Below are 14,076 nucleotides of genomic sequence, written 5' to 3' on the forward strand. Positions count from 1 at the left end.
ATAATTTCTTTTATCTCATCACACATTTCTTAAATATCATCATCATTTGCAGAGCTAGTTGGCATATAAACTTGCACTACTGTGGTAGGTGTGGGCTTCATGTCTATCTTGGCTACAACAATGCATTCACTATGCTGTTCGTAGTAGCTTATCAGCATTCTTTTTTTTTATTATTCATTATTAAAACTACTCCTGCATTACCCCTATTTGATTTTGTATTGATAACCCTGTATTCACTTGACCAGAAATTCTGTTCCTCCTGCCACCAAACTTCACTAATTCCCACTACATCTAATTTAACCTATACATTTCCCTTTCTAAATTTTCCAACCTACCTGCCTGATTAAGGGATCTAACATTCCACACTCCAATCCATAGAATGCTAGTTTTGTTCCTCCTGATAATGATGTCCTCCTGAGTAGTCCCACCCAGAGATCTGAATGGTGGACCATTTTATGTCCTTTATCCAAGAGGACGCCATCATCATTTAACCATAAAGTAAAGCTGCATGCCCTCAGGAAAAGTTATGGCTCTAGTTTCCCCTTGCTTTCAGCCATTCACAGTACCAGCACAATTTTTGCCCCTTTGCCCCTGCAACTGCTGAAAAGGCTGCTGCCTATTTTCAGGAACCCATGTCTGTGTGGCCTCTCAACAGATACCCCTCCATTGTGGTTGCACCTACAGTATGGCCATCTGTATCGCTGAGGCATGCAAGCCACCCCACCAATGGCAAGGTCCATAGTTCGGGGGGGCGGCATATAAGTAACAAATTCCTGCACTGCTGGGCTATTTCTCATCTTGGCTGTGGAGTGTCCTGGCATGCAATTACCACAACACAAGTTATTGCACTGATCGCTTTCATCAACCTTAATTTCTGATAGGTATCATGGTAGTAGGGAAGAAGAAAGGTCGACTTCAGTTTATTGAGAGAAGTCTAGGAAAATGTTGCTAATCTATAATGGGGAGTGTTTACAAAACACTTGTGTGACTCATTCTTAATTACTACTGGAGTGTTTGGGTCCCCCATGAAGTCAGATTAAAGGGACACATTGAAGCAATTCAGTGTTCCATTAACATAAGATACCAAAGAAATAGGGCTAATTTCTGAGTGGAGAAATATTAAATATGGTGAGTCACAAGGTTGTGTTTGGTCCACTCCTGTTCTCAATCCATGTAAATAACTTACTAGGGGCACTGGAGGACTCTTCATAAATTGAGATCCTTGGTGATTATAATAGTATGCAGTAAAAAGCCTAAACACTTCAACAACAGATACAGCTTGGGAATAATGGAATAGGCTTACATCTGGTTCACAGCAAACAGCTTAATCCTTAAGCGTATAAAGAGTCATATTATGCACTACACACAAATCAAAATGACTTATACAAACCAAAAGTAGATACATGGCTGCACAACGGGTGAGGTTTCATGTATGTAGTTCATAGAAATTCAGATGGATAATAAACTGACGTGACACCAGCACTTGGATAAGTTAACCAAATATCTCAGTTCTGCCAACTTTTTCACTTAGAAACCTCTCTATCTGTGTTGGCCTACAGACAGGGTTTCTAGCATACTTTCATTCAATACTATTGGTAACCTTCATGGACGTTGCAGCTAGAGTAGAAAAGTATTTGTGCAACAGGACTATTGTGTGAAGCTGACAACCAAACATCAGCCAAAATACTCTTGAGGGATCTAGGAATTCATAAACTTACTTGTCAATACACGTACTCCATAACCTTGTTTTAGAGTGAATTTGAGATAATTTATGCAGTTTACCATCACTATACTAGAAGTGATAATAATCTCTGTATCAACTATGTATGCCATCTAGGGTTTAGAAAAAAAAGTTTTATACTATGTAGCTTAAGACTGTAACAAGTTGCCAGTAGATGTCACGCAGAAAGCTGGAAATTTCCCAAATATTAGCCACTCCTTCTACAGTTTATCAGGGATGTAAATTCCAGATAACTCTAAAGTTTGTATTAAACAGATTTTGACTTTGTCAGTGTTCAGTGTTCTATTGAAAGTTACACAAATGTTTAGTGTGAAATATTTGAGATAAAAGGCAACTGAGTAGATTATCAGGCGAAGTTGTGTTTTGGATTTACCATTCCATCAATGGCGAGATCATTACAGGTGGAGCACAAGCTCTGATTAGAGAATAATGCAAAAGCAAACTGGGCAAAGAAACCATCTTAACATATGCCTTTACCCTTTGTACCTCCATAATTTGAGTAGCTAAAATTAAATTCTTCAGAGGACATGGGTTGAGGGGAAAATATAAAAAAAATAATAATTTATTTCAAAGAATGAAATCTCTATTGAAACAACTGTATGTTGCAGGTCTGCAACCTTGTGACATCAAGGCATTATGAACCATGGACTTTGCCGTTGGTGGGGAGGCTTGCGTGCCTCAGCGATACAGACGGCCGTACCATAGGTGCAACCACAACGGAGGGGTATCTGTTGAGAGGCCAGACAAACATGTGGTTCCTGAAGAGGGGCAGCAGCCTTTTCAGTAGTTGCAGGGGCAACAGTCTGGATGATTGACTGATCTGGCCTTGTAACATTAACCAAAACGGCCTTGCTGTGCTGGTACTGCGAACGGCTGAAAGCAAGGGGAAACTACAGCTGTAATTTTTCCCGAGGACATGCAGCTTTACTGTATGATTAAATGATGATGACGTCCTCTTGGGTAAAATATTCCGGAGGTAAAATAGTCCCCCGTTCGGATCTCCGGGCGGGGACTACTCAAGAGGACGTCGTTATCAGGAGAAAGAAAACTGGCATTCTACGGATCGAAGCATGGAATGTCAGATCCCTTAATCGGGCAGGTAGGTTAGAAAATTTAAAAAGGGAAATGGATAGGTTAAAGTTAGATATAGTGGGAATTAGTGAAGTTCGCTGGCAGGAGGAACAAGACTTTTGGTCAGGTGATTACAGGGTTATAAATACAAAATCAAATAGGAGTAATGCAGGAGTAGGTTTAATAATGAATAAAAAAATAGGAGTGCGGGTTAGCTATTACAAACAGCATAGTGAACGCATTATTGTGGCCAAGATAGACACAAAGCCCATGCCTATTACAGTAGTACAAGTTCATATGCCAACTAGCTCTGCAGACGATGAAGAAATTGATGAAATGTATGACGAGATAAAAGAAATTATTCAGGTAGTGAAGGGAGACGAAAATTTAATAGTCATGGGTGACTAGAATTCGTCAGTAGGAAAAGGGAGAGAAGGAAACATAGTAGGTGAATATGGATTGGGGGGAAGAAATGAAAGAGGAAGCCGCCTGGCAGAATTTTGCACAGAGCATAACTTAATCATAGCTAACACTTGGTTCAAGAATCATGAAAGAAGGTTGTATACCTGGAAGAATCCTGGAGATACTAAAAGGTATCAGATAGATTACATAATGGTAAGACAGAGATTTAGGAACCAGGTTTTAAATTGTAAGACATTTCCAGGGGCAGATGTGGATTCTGACCACAATCTATTGGTTATGAACTGCAGATTGAAACTGAAGAAACTGCAAAAAGGCGAGAATTTAAGGAGATGGGACCTGGATAAACTGAAAGAACCAGAGGTTGTACAGAGTTTCAGGGAGAGCATAAGGGAACAATTGACAGGAATGGGGGAAAGAAATACAGTAGAAGAAGAATGGGTAGCTCTGTGGGATGAAGTAGTGAAGGCAGCAGAGGATCAAGTAGGTAAAAAGACGAGGGCTAATAGAAATCCTTGGGTAACAGAAGAAATATTGAATTTAATTGATGAAAGGAGAAAATATAAAAATGCAGTAAATGAAGCAGGCAAAAAGGAATACAAACGTCTCAAAAATGAGATCGACAGGAAGTGCAAAATGGCTAAGCAGGGATGGCTAGAGGACAAATGTAAGGATGTAAAGGCTTGTCTCACTAGGGGTAAGATAGATACTGCCTACAGGAAAATTAAAGAGAACTTTGGAGAGAAGAGAACCACTTGTATGAATATCAAGAGCTCAGATGGCAACCCAGTTCTAAGCAAAGAAGGGAAGGCAGAAAGGTGGAAGGAGTATATAGACGGTTTATACAAGGGCGATGTACTTGAGGACAATATTATGGAAATGGAAGAGGATGTAGATGAAGATGAAATGGGAGATATGATACTGCATGAAGAGTTTGACAGAGCACTCAAAGACCTGAGTCGAAACAAGGCCCCGGGAGTAGACAACATTCCATTGGAACTACTGATGGCCTTGGGAGAGCCAGTCATGACAAAACTCTACCATCTGGTGAGCAAGATGTATGAAACAGGCGAAATACCCATAGACTTCAAGAAGAATATAATAATTCCAATCCCAAAGAAAGCAGGTGTTGACAGATGTGAAAATTACCGAACTATCAGTTTAATAAATCACAGCTGCAAAATACTAACGAGAATTCTTTACAGACGAATGGAAAAACTGGTAGAAGCGGACCTCGGGGAAGATCAGTTTGGATTCCGTAGAAATGTTGGAACACATGAGGCAATACTGACCTTACGACTTATCTTAGAAGAAAGATTAAGAAAAGGCAAACCTACATTTCTAGCATTTGTAGACTTAGAGAAAGCTTTTGACAACGTTAACTGGAATACTCTCTTTTAAATTCTAAAGGTGGCAGGGGTAAAATACAGGGAGCGAAAGGCTATTTACAATTTGTACAGAAACCAGATGGCAGTTATAAGAGTCGAGGGGCATGAAAGGGAAGCAGTGGTTGGGAAAGGAGTGAGACAGGGTTGTAGCCTATCCCCGATGTTATTCAATCTGTATATTGAGCAAGCAGTAAAGGAAACAAAAGAAAAATTCGGAGTAGGTATTAAAATCCATGGAGAAGAAATAAAAACCTTGAGGTTCGCCGATGACATTGTAATTCTGTCAGAGACAGCAAAGGACTTGGAAGAGCAGTTGAACGGAATGGACAGTGTCTTGAAAGGAGGATATAAGATGAACATCAACAAAAGCAAAACGAGGATAATGGAATGTAGTCAAAGTAAATCGGGTGATGCTGAGGGGATTAGATTAGGAAAGGAGACACTTAAAGTAGTAAAGGAGTTTTGCTATTTAGGGAGTAAAATAACTGATGATGGTCGAAGTAGAGAGGATATAAAATGTAGTCTGGCAATGGCAAGGAAATCGTTTCTGAAGAAGAGAAGTTTGTTAACATCGAGTATAGATTTAAGTGTCAGGAAGTCGTTTCTGAAAGTATTTGTATGGAGTGTAGCCATGTATGGAAGTGAAACATGGATGATAACCAGTTTGGACAAGAAGAGAATAGAAGCTTTCGAAATGTGGTGTTACAGAAGAATGCTGAAGATAAGGTGGGTAGATCACGTAACTAATGAGGAGGTATTGAATAGGATTGGGGAGAAGAGAAGTTTGTGGCACAACTTGGCTAGAAGAAGGGATCGGTTGGTAGGACATGTTCTGAGGCATCAAGGGATCACAAATTTAGCATTGGAGGGCAGCGTGGAGGGTAAAAATCGTAGAGGGAGACCAAGAGATCAATACACTAAGCAGATTCAGAAGGATGTAGGTTGCAGTAGGTACTGGGAGATGAAGAAGCTTGTACAGTATAGAGTAGCATGGAGAGCTGCATCAAACCAGTCTCAGGACTGAAGACCACAACAACAACATGAAGTATACCGTTTCAGATGTGCTACTTGATATAAAACCTCTTGAAACAATTATTGAGTTTGTTGAAACAGAGTTCAACACCACAGTTTTCACACAGTCTGTACATAGCCTAATCCTTTTGTCATCCCATATTGGTCAATGACCAACTTAGTCCTCATGTATATATTTTGGTGGAACATACTATGAGGGGCCTTTGTGTTTCTCGGTTTGAATATCCTCTTCCACTGAGGCTCAAGATTTTTTGCATCCAGATGGTCTTGTGTTTAGACTGCACAGTACTTCTGCCAAATCAAATGGGATTTCTGCTAAATTCATTCTTTTCTCTGAATATCCTGTCTCTTTTTGCACACATTTGTGGAGCAATGATGAATTTCCTACAATACTGTCAAAAAATATTTTTTTAAAAAAGGCAAAATGTACAGACACGTCATCTCTTGTTCCTCAAGACTGTTTGGTACCTCCCCATAACACTGTCGATCAGTTCCATCTCACCCACATGCCAATTATATTCTCCAATAAACAATGGCCTGTCAGTGGAAATATATTTTTTCTGAGATTTTTCATAGTGCTGATCCTGTAATTTAGACATTTCCATTGCAAATGTTGATGGCACAGTTGCTATCTTACTATCCCTCCCACCAACTACATAAACTGCTCCACTGATGTCAGCGAGAGAATCTACCAAATATCCATGTTTCTTTTATTCTTCACAACTGATACTTACAGTATGGAATTCACTTTCTTCCAAAGGTACCTAGCCTAAGGATCTCCTGTTGATGCAAGTACTTCAGCAAAGGAACTGATGCGTAGATATTATCAAAAAACAGACAATAATACTGATATCGCTTGCCAGACGTACTACTACTATTTGAGAAAGCTCCCATAATTAGTTCTCTGTCTCTTACAAAATTCGCTTTATATATATGGTGGCTGATTTTTTTGCGTTTCAAAGAAAGCTGACTTCAGACACATGTATCCTTGGAAAACAATTGACAAATACTCACAGCAGAGATACCTGGCAGAATCTCTGAGAACTTAGAAGAGGGAATGTTGGAGCACTGCAACTCTGTGAGTTCAGTTCTCTTTAAAAAGAGAGAGAGAGAGAGAGAGAGAGAGAGAGAGAAGACCTGCAACATGGTGATACAATGAATGGGTTAAGCAATTTACAGAAATCATGAAAAGCCTAAACCAGGATGGTCAGACACGGATTTGAACCTACATCAGTGTTGTTTTTCTCCTAATATACATACATAAATTAATTTATAACTAATTTGTGTCATTATCAGTGTAAGTAGATCAGCAACTTAAGGTTTCCATTACTGCAATGATGGTACATTATACAAAACACATCCCACCTATGAACTTCCCTTTTTTCATTTATGCAGGTCATAATACAAATTCCTGCTTTCCTGAAAAGTTATCTTCACATGTCATCACAACAGTTTCCTTTAAGTTCATTAACTCAGAATATGTTAAAGCAGTTACTTTCAGAAAAAAATGCTATAAGTTTTTTTGCATCTCTGGGAAGAGAGTCAAATTACATAGAGCGTATCTGGCTGCAAGGAGGATGTGGAATTATTTGGGTCTGGGAGTTATCAAGAAATGATTGTTTTTGCTACATGTTTGTTTCACTATATGTATTCTAACCAGAAACATTGTTGTCAGGGACCTAAATCGCATACAGACATGTGATCTATAGTCACTTCTATGTCATTTATTTCAAAACAAATCAGGAGTACAGAGGTAATCACTAACACTCTTCTGCTAGCAGAGGAGACTTATTAGTTATGGGTGCATTACTGTAATTTTATATTGCAGACCTAGACTTTCATGCAGTAGTATGGTTAAACCCTTTCTTCTGCTAATGTGACTGAAGAGATAAGGCCACACTTCTAGATCTCTTACCACCAAGAGATATACAAACATATGAGTGTTACTTCATCTGCGAGTTAAACTGGTATAGCCATGTTTCTCTGAGAGTTGAAAAGTTCTTTAATCTTAATAATAAACATTGCACAGAGATAGTTCCATTTTAATTATGTGGCTGGCAATGACTGAATTTTATCCTGAACATGAAAATGAGGACATTCCTAATGTCTCTAACACACTCACATTGTTGAAAGTATCTACAAAATATTATCTTCAAGCTGCTACACCTTATTTTTCTTGTATGTTTATCAAAACTGGATATACTTGTCACAGGCAGTGATCTATGATTCTTATTTTAGAAAATAAGCTTATTTTCTCTCCACTGATTAGTGTGTTTTATTGTTTATTTTATATATTAAGTATGAGCCTGGACCAAAACCCCGTTGTTATCAAATCTTTCAGAGTGAATTCTCACATTTTTGACACTGGAGGGCGTGTATATTTCCATACAGTACATTTAGCAATTTCAACAGACAAAAGAAGCACACTTCTGATATACACTCTTTACTTTCATCTTCCGCAAAATCAGTTTCAAATTGCAATTAAAGTTAAAGGAATTGACAATTTGAGTCTGTGAAAATAATGCATTTTACATCTAAGTCCACGGTGCTTTCAGGAATCACAATACCAGAAGTCAAAATTTCATAATACTTCTCATCAATACAAACGGCAGGCTTTAGGGATAATTTGTTTTAACAAAATTAATAATATGACAATAGTCTCTTGCAGCTGAAACATCAACTTTGTAAAACCTCTAATTTACACAAAACTACAGAATAACTGAAACACTCAAATTACAGACATCAGAAACTTGTTATCACAAACAACACGTCAACATCACAGTGAACACTAAAAAGGCCTCAAGAAATGTAATTTTAAATAAAACATACCAGTGGTTCACTACTCTTCACAAGTTGCACTATCTTAATGGTTTCTTCATCCTCATCAACCTCCAATGGAATTTCCGGAAGACGAGGGAAATAGTCCTTCTGGGCCACAGCATCATGTGCACATAACAAACCCTACGAAAACATAATTTCTTTTTTTAATATAGGAATTCCCATGACTGTTTTAAGTGGCTTTAGGAGTTAACCACATACACCAAGATGCTAACTCATGAACTATATGCCTAGTTCCCTATGATAATTTTGGTTATTTGATGCATCTATACAATTTAATATGCTCCAGTTTTCTTTCTCAGTGAGTTGGAACTAGTATAAAGTTCTTGGGTTTTAGGCCAAGTGAGTTCATTAAAATGGCACAATGTGTGTCACTCCCATCATCTTCTGGCAAAGTGTTGAGACTGTACTTTGATTAGCCCTATGTATGCACTGCAGTGTGGTGGGCACACCCTTCCTTCGCCACAGGGTGGGTGGGGATGGATGAGAATCCATGCCAGAGTATCAGGGTAGACAATCAAACTCCACCTCATGCGCCTTATGGATGTCTCTCATATAGGAGTGCTCACAGTGTATTGTGGACAGTAATGGGTCCAAACCACAACTTAGTAACATAGTTGGCACTATCATCTCTGTTTATGTTGTCCCAATGTCTACTCATCCTGCAGAGCAGTCTCATCCATTCAAAATCAAACACATGGCTTTGTTCCAAGGTGTGTTCAACGACTCCTGATTTGTCTTTGTGCCCCAGGCAAATACATCTGGCACACTTCCAGTTGCATTGCTGAATGCAGCCTTGTGTCTGCCCACTGTACAACATGTGACTCTCTCACAATGAATGCTATAGATGCCAGGTGTGCACAGTCCCACCAAATCCTTAACTGACCCAACTAGATCACTAATCACCTGCCGTGGTTGGTAGATCGTTTTAAGATATTTCTTAAGCGTCTTTCTGAACTTTGCTGTGGGTGGTCATAGAAATAGCAAAAACATCAGTTTCTTGTCCTAGTTCCACGTTATAATACTAACACAGGAAGAGATCAAATAACATACAAAGAGGAAAATAACACAGGACTGACTAACCATACTGGGACTTAAGTGTGGCCTTTCCCCCACCCCCACTCACCACACTGGAGCGCCTATATAAGGATAACCAAGATATTGTCTTGACACTTACCAGAAGATGTGGGGGTGACATTCATCAAAGCAGTAAACCATTTCAATGAACTCACTAGGTTGGAAACCCAAGAGCTTTATGCTATTTAAAGCTAAGTAACTGTGAATCGCAGATCCTTGAAAAAGATATTAAGGGGCACTACATGAACAATGAAATCTCTTTGTGCCCAGGTAGATTACAATGCAATGCTTTCAAAATCTACATCAATAAAGTGCCAATCTGGCTTCCTTTGCACTTACTATTTGCCACTACTCTGACCAGAGAAGAATGCCAACATTTTTTTAATCATCCTCTTACATGACAATTTTCTGGAGTATTTCAATAAAAATCAAAGAAATATTTACCCCAAGAAATTGCCACTGAGATTTATTCTGTAAAGTTAACAGCTAAACGTCATACAAAAGTCTCTTCTTATAACTATTTCAAAAATATTACTGTAAACTATAGACTAGACATAAATACCGATTCCAGACGAACTGGACCACCCACAACCAAACAACACTTAACAGAAACTTTCACAACTCACCTAAAGTTCAAAGCAGAGTGACGTAAAATGTAGACATAGCCACAGATACAGAAAAACTTGGTTGCTAATGAAAAACATCACAGGGAATTGCTTTTTGCTTCCAAATCATTTGTTTTGGGCAATGTCACCCATCTTCAGATGGGCTGACAGTCCCTTCATAATACGTTACTCTGTAACTATAGCATATGATCTGAACATGGATGACATTGCCTGAAACAGGTAACTTGGAAAAAGCAGTGATCTGCAGACTGAAAAAAATTAGGTAGTTTCGTACAACTAAGGTCTGTGGATACTCCCTGATGCCAACTACACCCAGTTTTGAGAAGAATAGTGAATCCTCAAAATTATGGAACAAAATTAAATACTAACTTCCTACAAACTATTTTAACATAGAAGTTCTCTGTCATAAATTTGTTGACACAATCGTGTCTAATATTCCTTCTAAAACACCTCTCATAATGTGTAGATAGCTGATTTCCTATTTCAAGAGGCTGCAGGCACACAAATATGCCACACAAGTACTAACATACAACCAGTATTTGACTAATTCAGAAGTTGATCTGCAAAATCAGACAAAGATTTCAATCAATGTTGACACACACTTTAAGTGTATAAAGCATTTAACATTATGAAAGACCAACTACGTGGGTAATGTTGAAAAGGTACAAACTTCTGTTACACAGGTATCTACACCACATTGTTATTGCTCTATTCATAACAGTTCTAGAAGAATAATTTGTAGTTTTCATTTTGAATCTTGATTGTCTTTTATCATACGCAATATGATAAATAATAATAATGACATGTGACGAGGGCCTCCCATCGAGTAGACCGCTCGCCTGGTGCAAGTCTTTCGAGTTGACGCCACTTCGGCGACTTGCGCATTGATGGGGATGAAATGATGATGATTAGTGAAAACACAACACCCAGTCCCTGAGCGGAGAAAATCTCCGACCCACCCGGGAATCAAACCCGGGCCCTGAGGATTAACAGTCTGTCGCACTGACCACTCAGGTACCGGGGGTGGACCGCAATATGAGTATATTACAGTGGCTTTTATACCATTTTCCAGCCATCGTGGCACATTCTTTCCAAACACAAACTCTAGAGCTCATATCTCAACCCATTACCTTTACATCACTTCTTGTCCCATGAAAGTAAGTCCCAATCAAAGTATTTTCCATTGGGAAACAAAGGGACAGGAAGGGTGAAGGGGAAGTATATGGATGGCAGTGGAGGAGGCAACGGGGAGTGGGAGAGGAAGAAGATGATTGTAGGGTGTTCATTAGTTAAGTTAGTTTTTTCTGTTAGTTCCTTCACATCACTGGGTAAGTATGCCACTCTAAAGGACAGTGTAAATCATTTTAGTTTCTAGTATTACATTTAATAATATTACCGTCGATTCTGAACAGTGCTTAATGGCAGACAACAAACTTTGTATGGGAGTACATGTATTGTGAGACTATTGTCAGTATTTTCAACTGTTTAAAGTGGAGTGTACAAGAGGTTCTAGTGTGGGCACTACTTGTTATGATTACTACATGCTTCTACGTAACAGAAGATGTAGAGTTCCCCTCACAATATGATGCCACAAAACAATAGTGAATGCGAATGGGGAAAATACGAGGGGCATTCAATAAGTAATGCAACACATTTCTTTCTCAGGCAGTTTCGGCAGAAAAACTGTGGAATTTGTTGTGGTACATTGTGGAATATTCATGCTTCAACCCCTAGAGTTTCATGAAGTTCCAATATGTGGGACTATATACAGCCGTCAAAATGGTATCTGTAACAGAGGTGCATTCCAAGAAGAGAGCTGTCATTGAGTTTCTTTTGGTGGAAAACCAGAGCATCACAAACATTCAAAGGCACTTGCAGAATGTCTACGGAGACATGGCAGTGAACAAAAGCACAGTGAGTGGTTGGTGGAGTTGTCTGTTATTATCACAGCACCAAGGTCACACAAACCTGTCCGATCTCTCAGGTGCCAACCGGCCACACACAGCCATGACTCCTGGAGTGTTGGAGTGTGCGGACACTCTCATTTGAGGTGATCGAAGGATCACAACTAAACACATCGCTGCACAACTGTATGTCTCTGGTGGTAATGCTGACACTCCGTCCACCAGTTGGGGTACTCTAAAGTGAATGCCCCCTGCTTTCCTCACCGTCTACCAGACAACCATAAAGAGCAACAAAGAGCCATCTCTGCAGAATTGCTTGTGCATTACGAGGTTGATCGAGACAATTTCTTGTCGAATGTCATCACATGACACATTGGTTCATCACTTCCAACAGGACATAAAATGGCAATCCATGGAGTGATGCCACACCAAATCTCCTCACAAGGAATAGTTCAAAGCCACACCCTCAGCCAGTAAAGTCATGGTGAGGGTTTCTGGGATTCTGAACGGGTTATTCTGTTTGATGTCCTCCCTCAAGGTGCAATGATCAACTGTGAAGTATACTGTGCTACCCTCAGAAAACTGAAGAAAAGACTTCAGCGAGTTTGTTGCCACAAAAATGGAAATGAACTTCTCCTTCTACATGACAATACAAGATCTCACAGAAGTCTGTGCACCCATGAGCAGCTCACAAAACTTCACCTACAGCCTGGATCTCGTACCTTCCATCTATTTGGCCCAATGAAGGATGTACTCGATGGTAGGCAGTACATAGATGATGGGGAGGTTTGACGTCAACCGATACAGTGGTACCAAGCGAGAACACAGGTCCTCACAGTAACATGGAGTAAGGTTGTCGCACTGAACAGAAATTATGTTGATAAACAGAGGTTTGTGGCCAAAAGAGTAGGGAATGATATGGTATTTTGGAATCCTGAATAAAACCAATCTGGTTTAAAAAGTGTTCCCTTACTTATTGAGCGCCCCTTGTAAGTCAACTTTTTGACATTTTCACCTCCAAAGTAGCCACTGCCCATAAAGCAAAATCTGCAGAGCTTACACAGTCAAAAATGTCTGTAATAAATTCCCAGCTTCTACAAATATAAAACCATGAGAATTTACTACGCTCTGATTCATTTACTGAGTTTTCCTCAATTATTTACAGTAGTGTGGTTTGTTCTTGTGCAGCAAAGAACTGCATTTATTGTTGTTGTTGTTTTTTATTAAGTCAATGGAGATCTGTTTGTAAAGGACCATTTAATACTTTTCTCAGCAACAATAGCTAAACTGTGTATGAATTTAAACAGTATAATGTAAGAAATTTATTTACATTGTTTTTAATTACAAACTGACACATCAGCTATATACAATTCAGCATCTTTGTATACTCTCTCTTGTGACTTGCCTCTTCCAAATTTTATCATTTAATATGTAATGGTGATTAGTTATGAATATATGGCTCTCAGATCTGACACACATCACACATAATTCTGCAATTATGTCATCGGAGCAACTGCTCGACAATGTTATGTGGTTGCTACTGGCTTTGGCTTGTAACTAGCCCCTAGTAATGCATTGTGATTATACAAACTGTAAATGGACATTCTGGAGCATGGGCATACAAAATGCAGCAAGAACCTGGTATCGAGGCTTCCTGCCAGCAGTAACCTCTTGATGACATCAAGCAGGTGTTACAAAGAAATGTAGCATAATTTATAGAACGGTATCTGGTGACAGACCTGAAAGTTGTGCATTCAATGGATCTGCCAGAACAATTTCAAGTGCTATATTAGACATGGGACTTTACATGTGGTTTGTTTGTTTATTTTAATGATCTATTCCCCTGAGCTAGTTGTGTAAATTCTGCAATTCATGCCTACAGCTATGCTTAACAAATTCAGATTTGTCCTGTTTCTGTAACCAAAGAACTGTCATACGATCACTTAAACTATTGTTGATATTTCTAAGCATTTCGGCTA

The 14,076-nt window shown here is 39.1% G+C and overlaps 1 protein-coding gene across 11 annotated transcripts in view; it reads right to left on the minus strand.

The window, feature by feature from the left end:
• The window catches only part of LOC126481648 (MAGUK p55 subfamily member 7), a 270,264-nt gene that overhangs the window by 221,660 nt on the left and 34,528 nt on the right, over positions 1-14,076 (minus strand). For all 11 annotated transcript variants that reach the window (XM_050105568.1, XM_050105560.1, XM_050105567.1 and 8 more), the window contains exon 4: positions 8,482-8,613. In XM_050105568.1, the coding sequence (XP_049961525.1) occupies positions 8,482-8,613 (132 nt within the window). The remainder of the gene's footprint in view (positions 1-8,481; positions 8,614-14,076) is intronic.

The sequence above is a fragment of the Schistocerca serialis genome, chromosome 5 (genome assembly GCF_023864345.2).
Source record: "Schistocerca serialis cubense isolate TAMUIC-IGC-003099 chromosome 5, iqSchSeri2.2, whole genome shotgun sequence".
Taxonomy (NCBI): Eukaryota; Metazoa; Arthropoda; class Insecta; order Orthoptera; family Acrididae; genus Schistocerca; species Schistocerca serialis.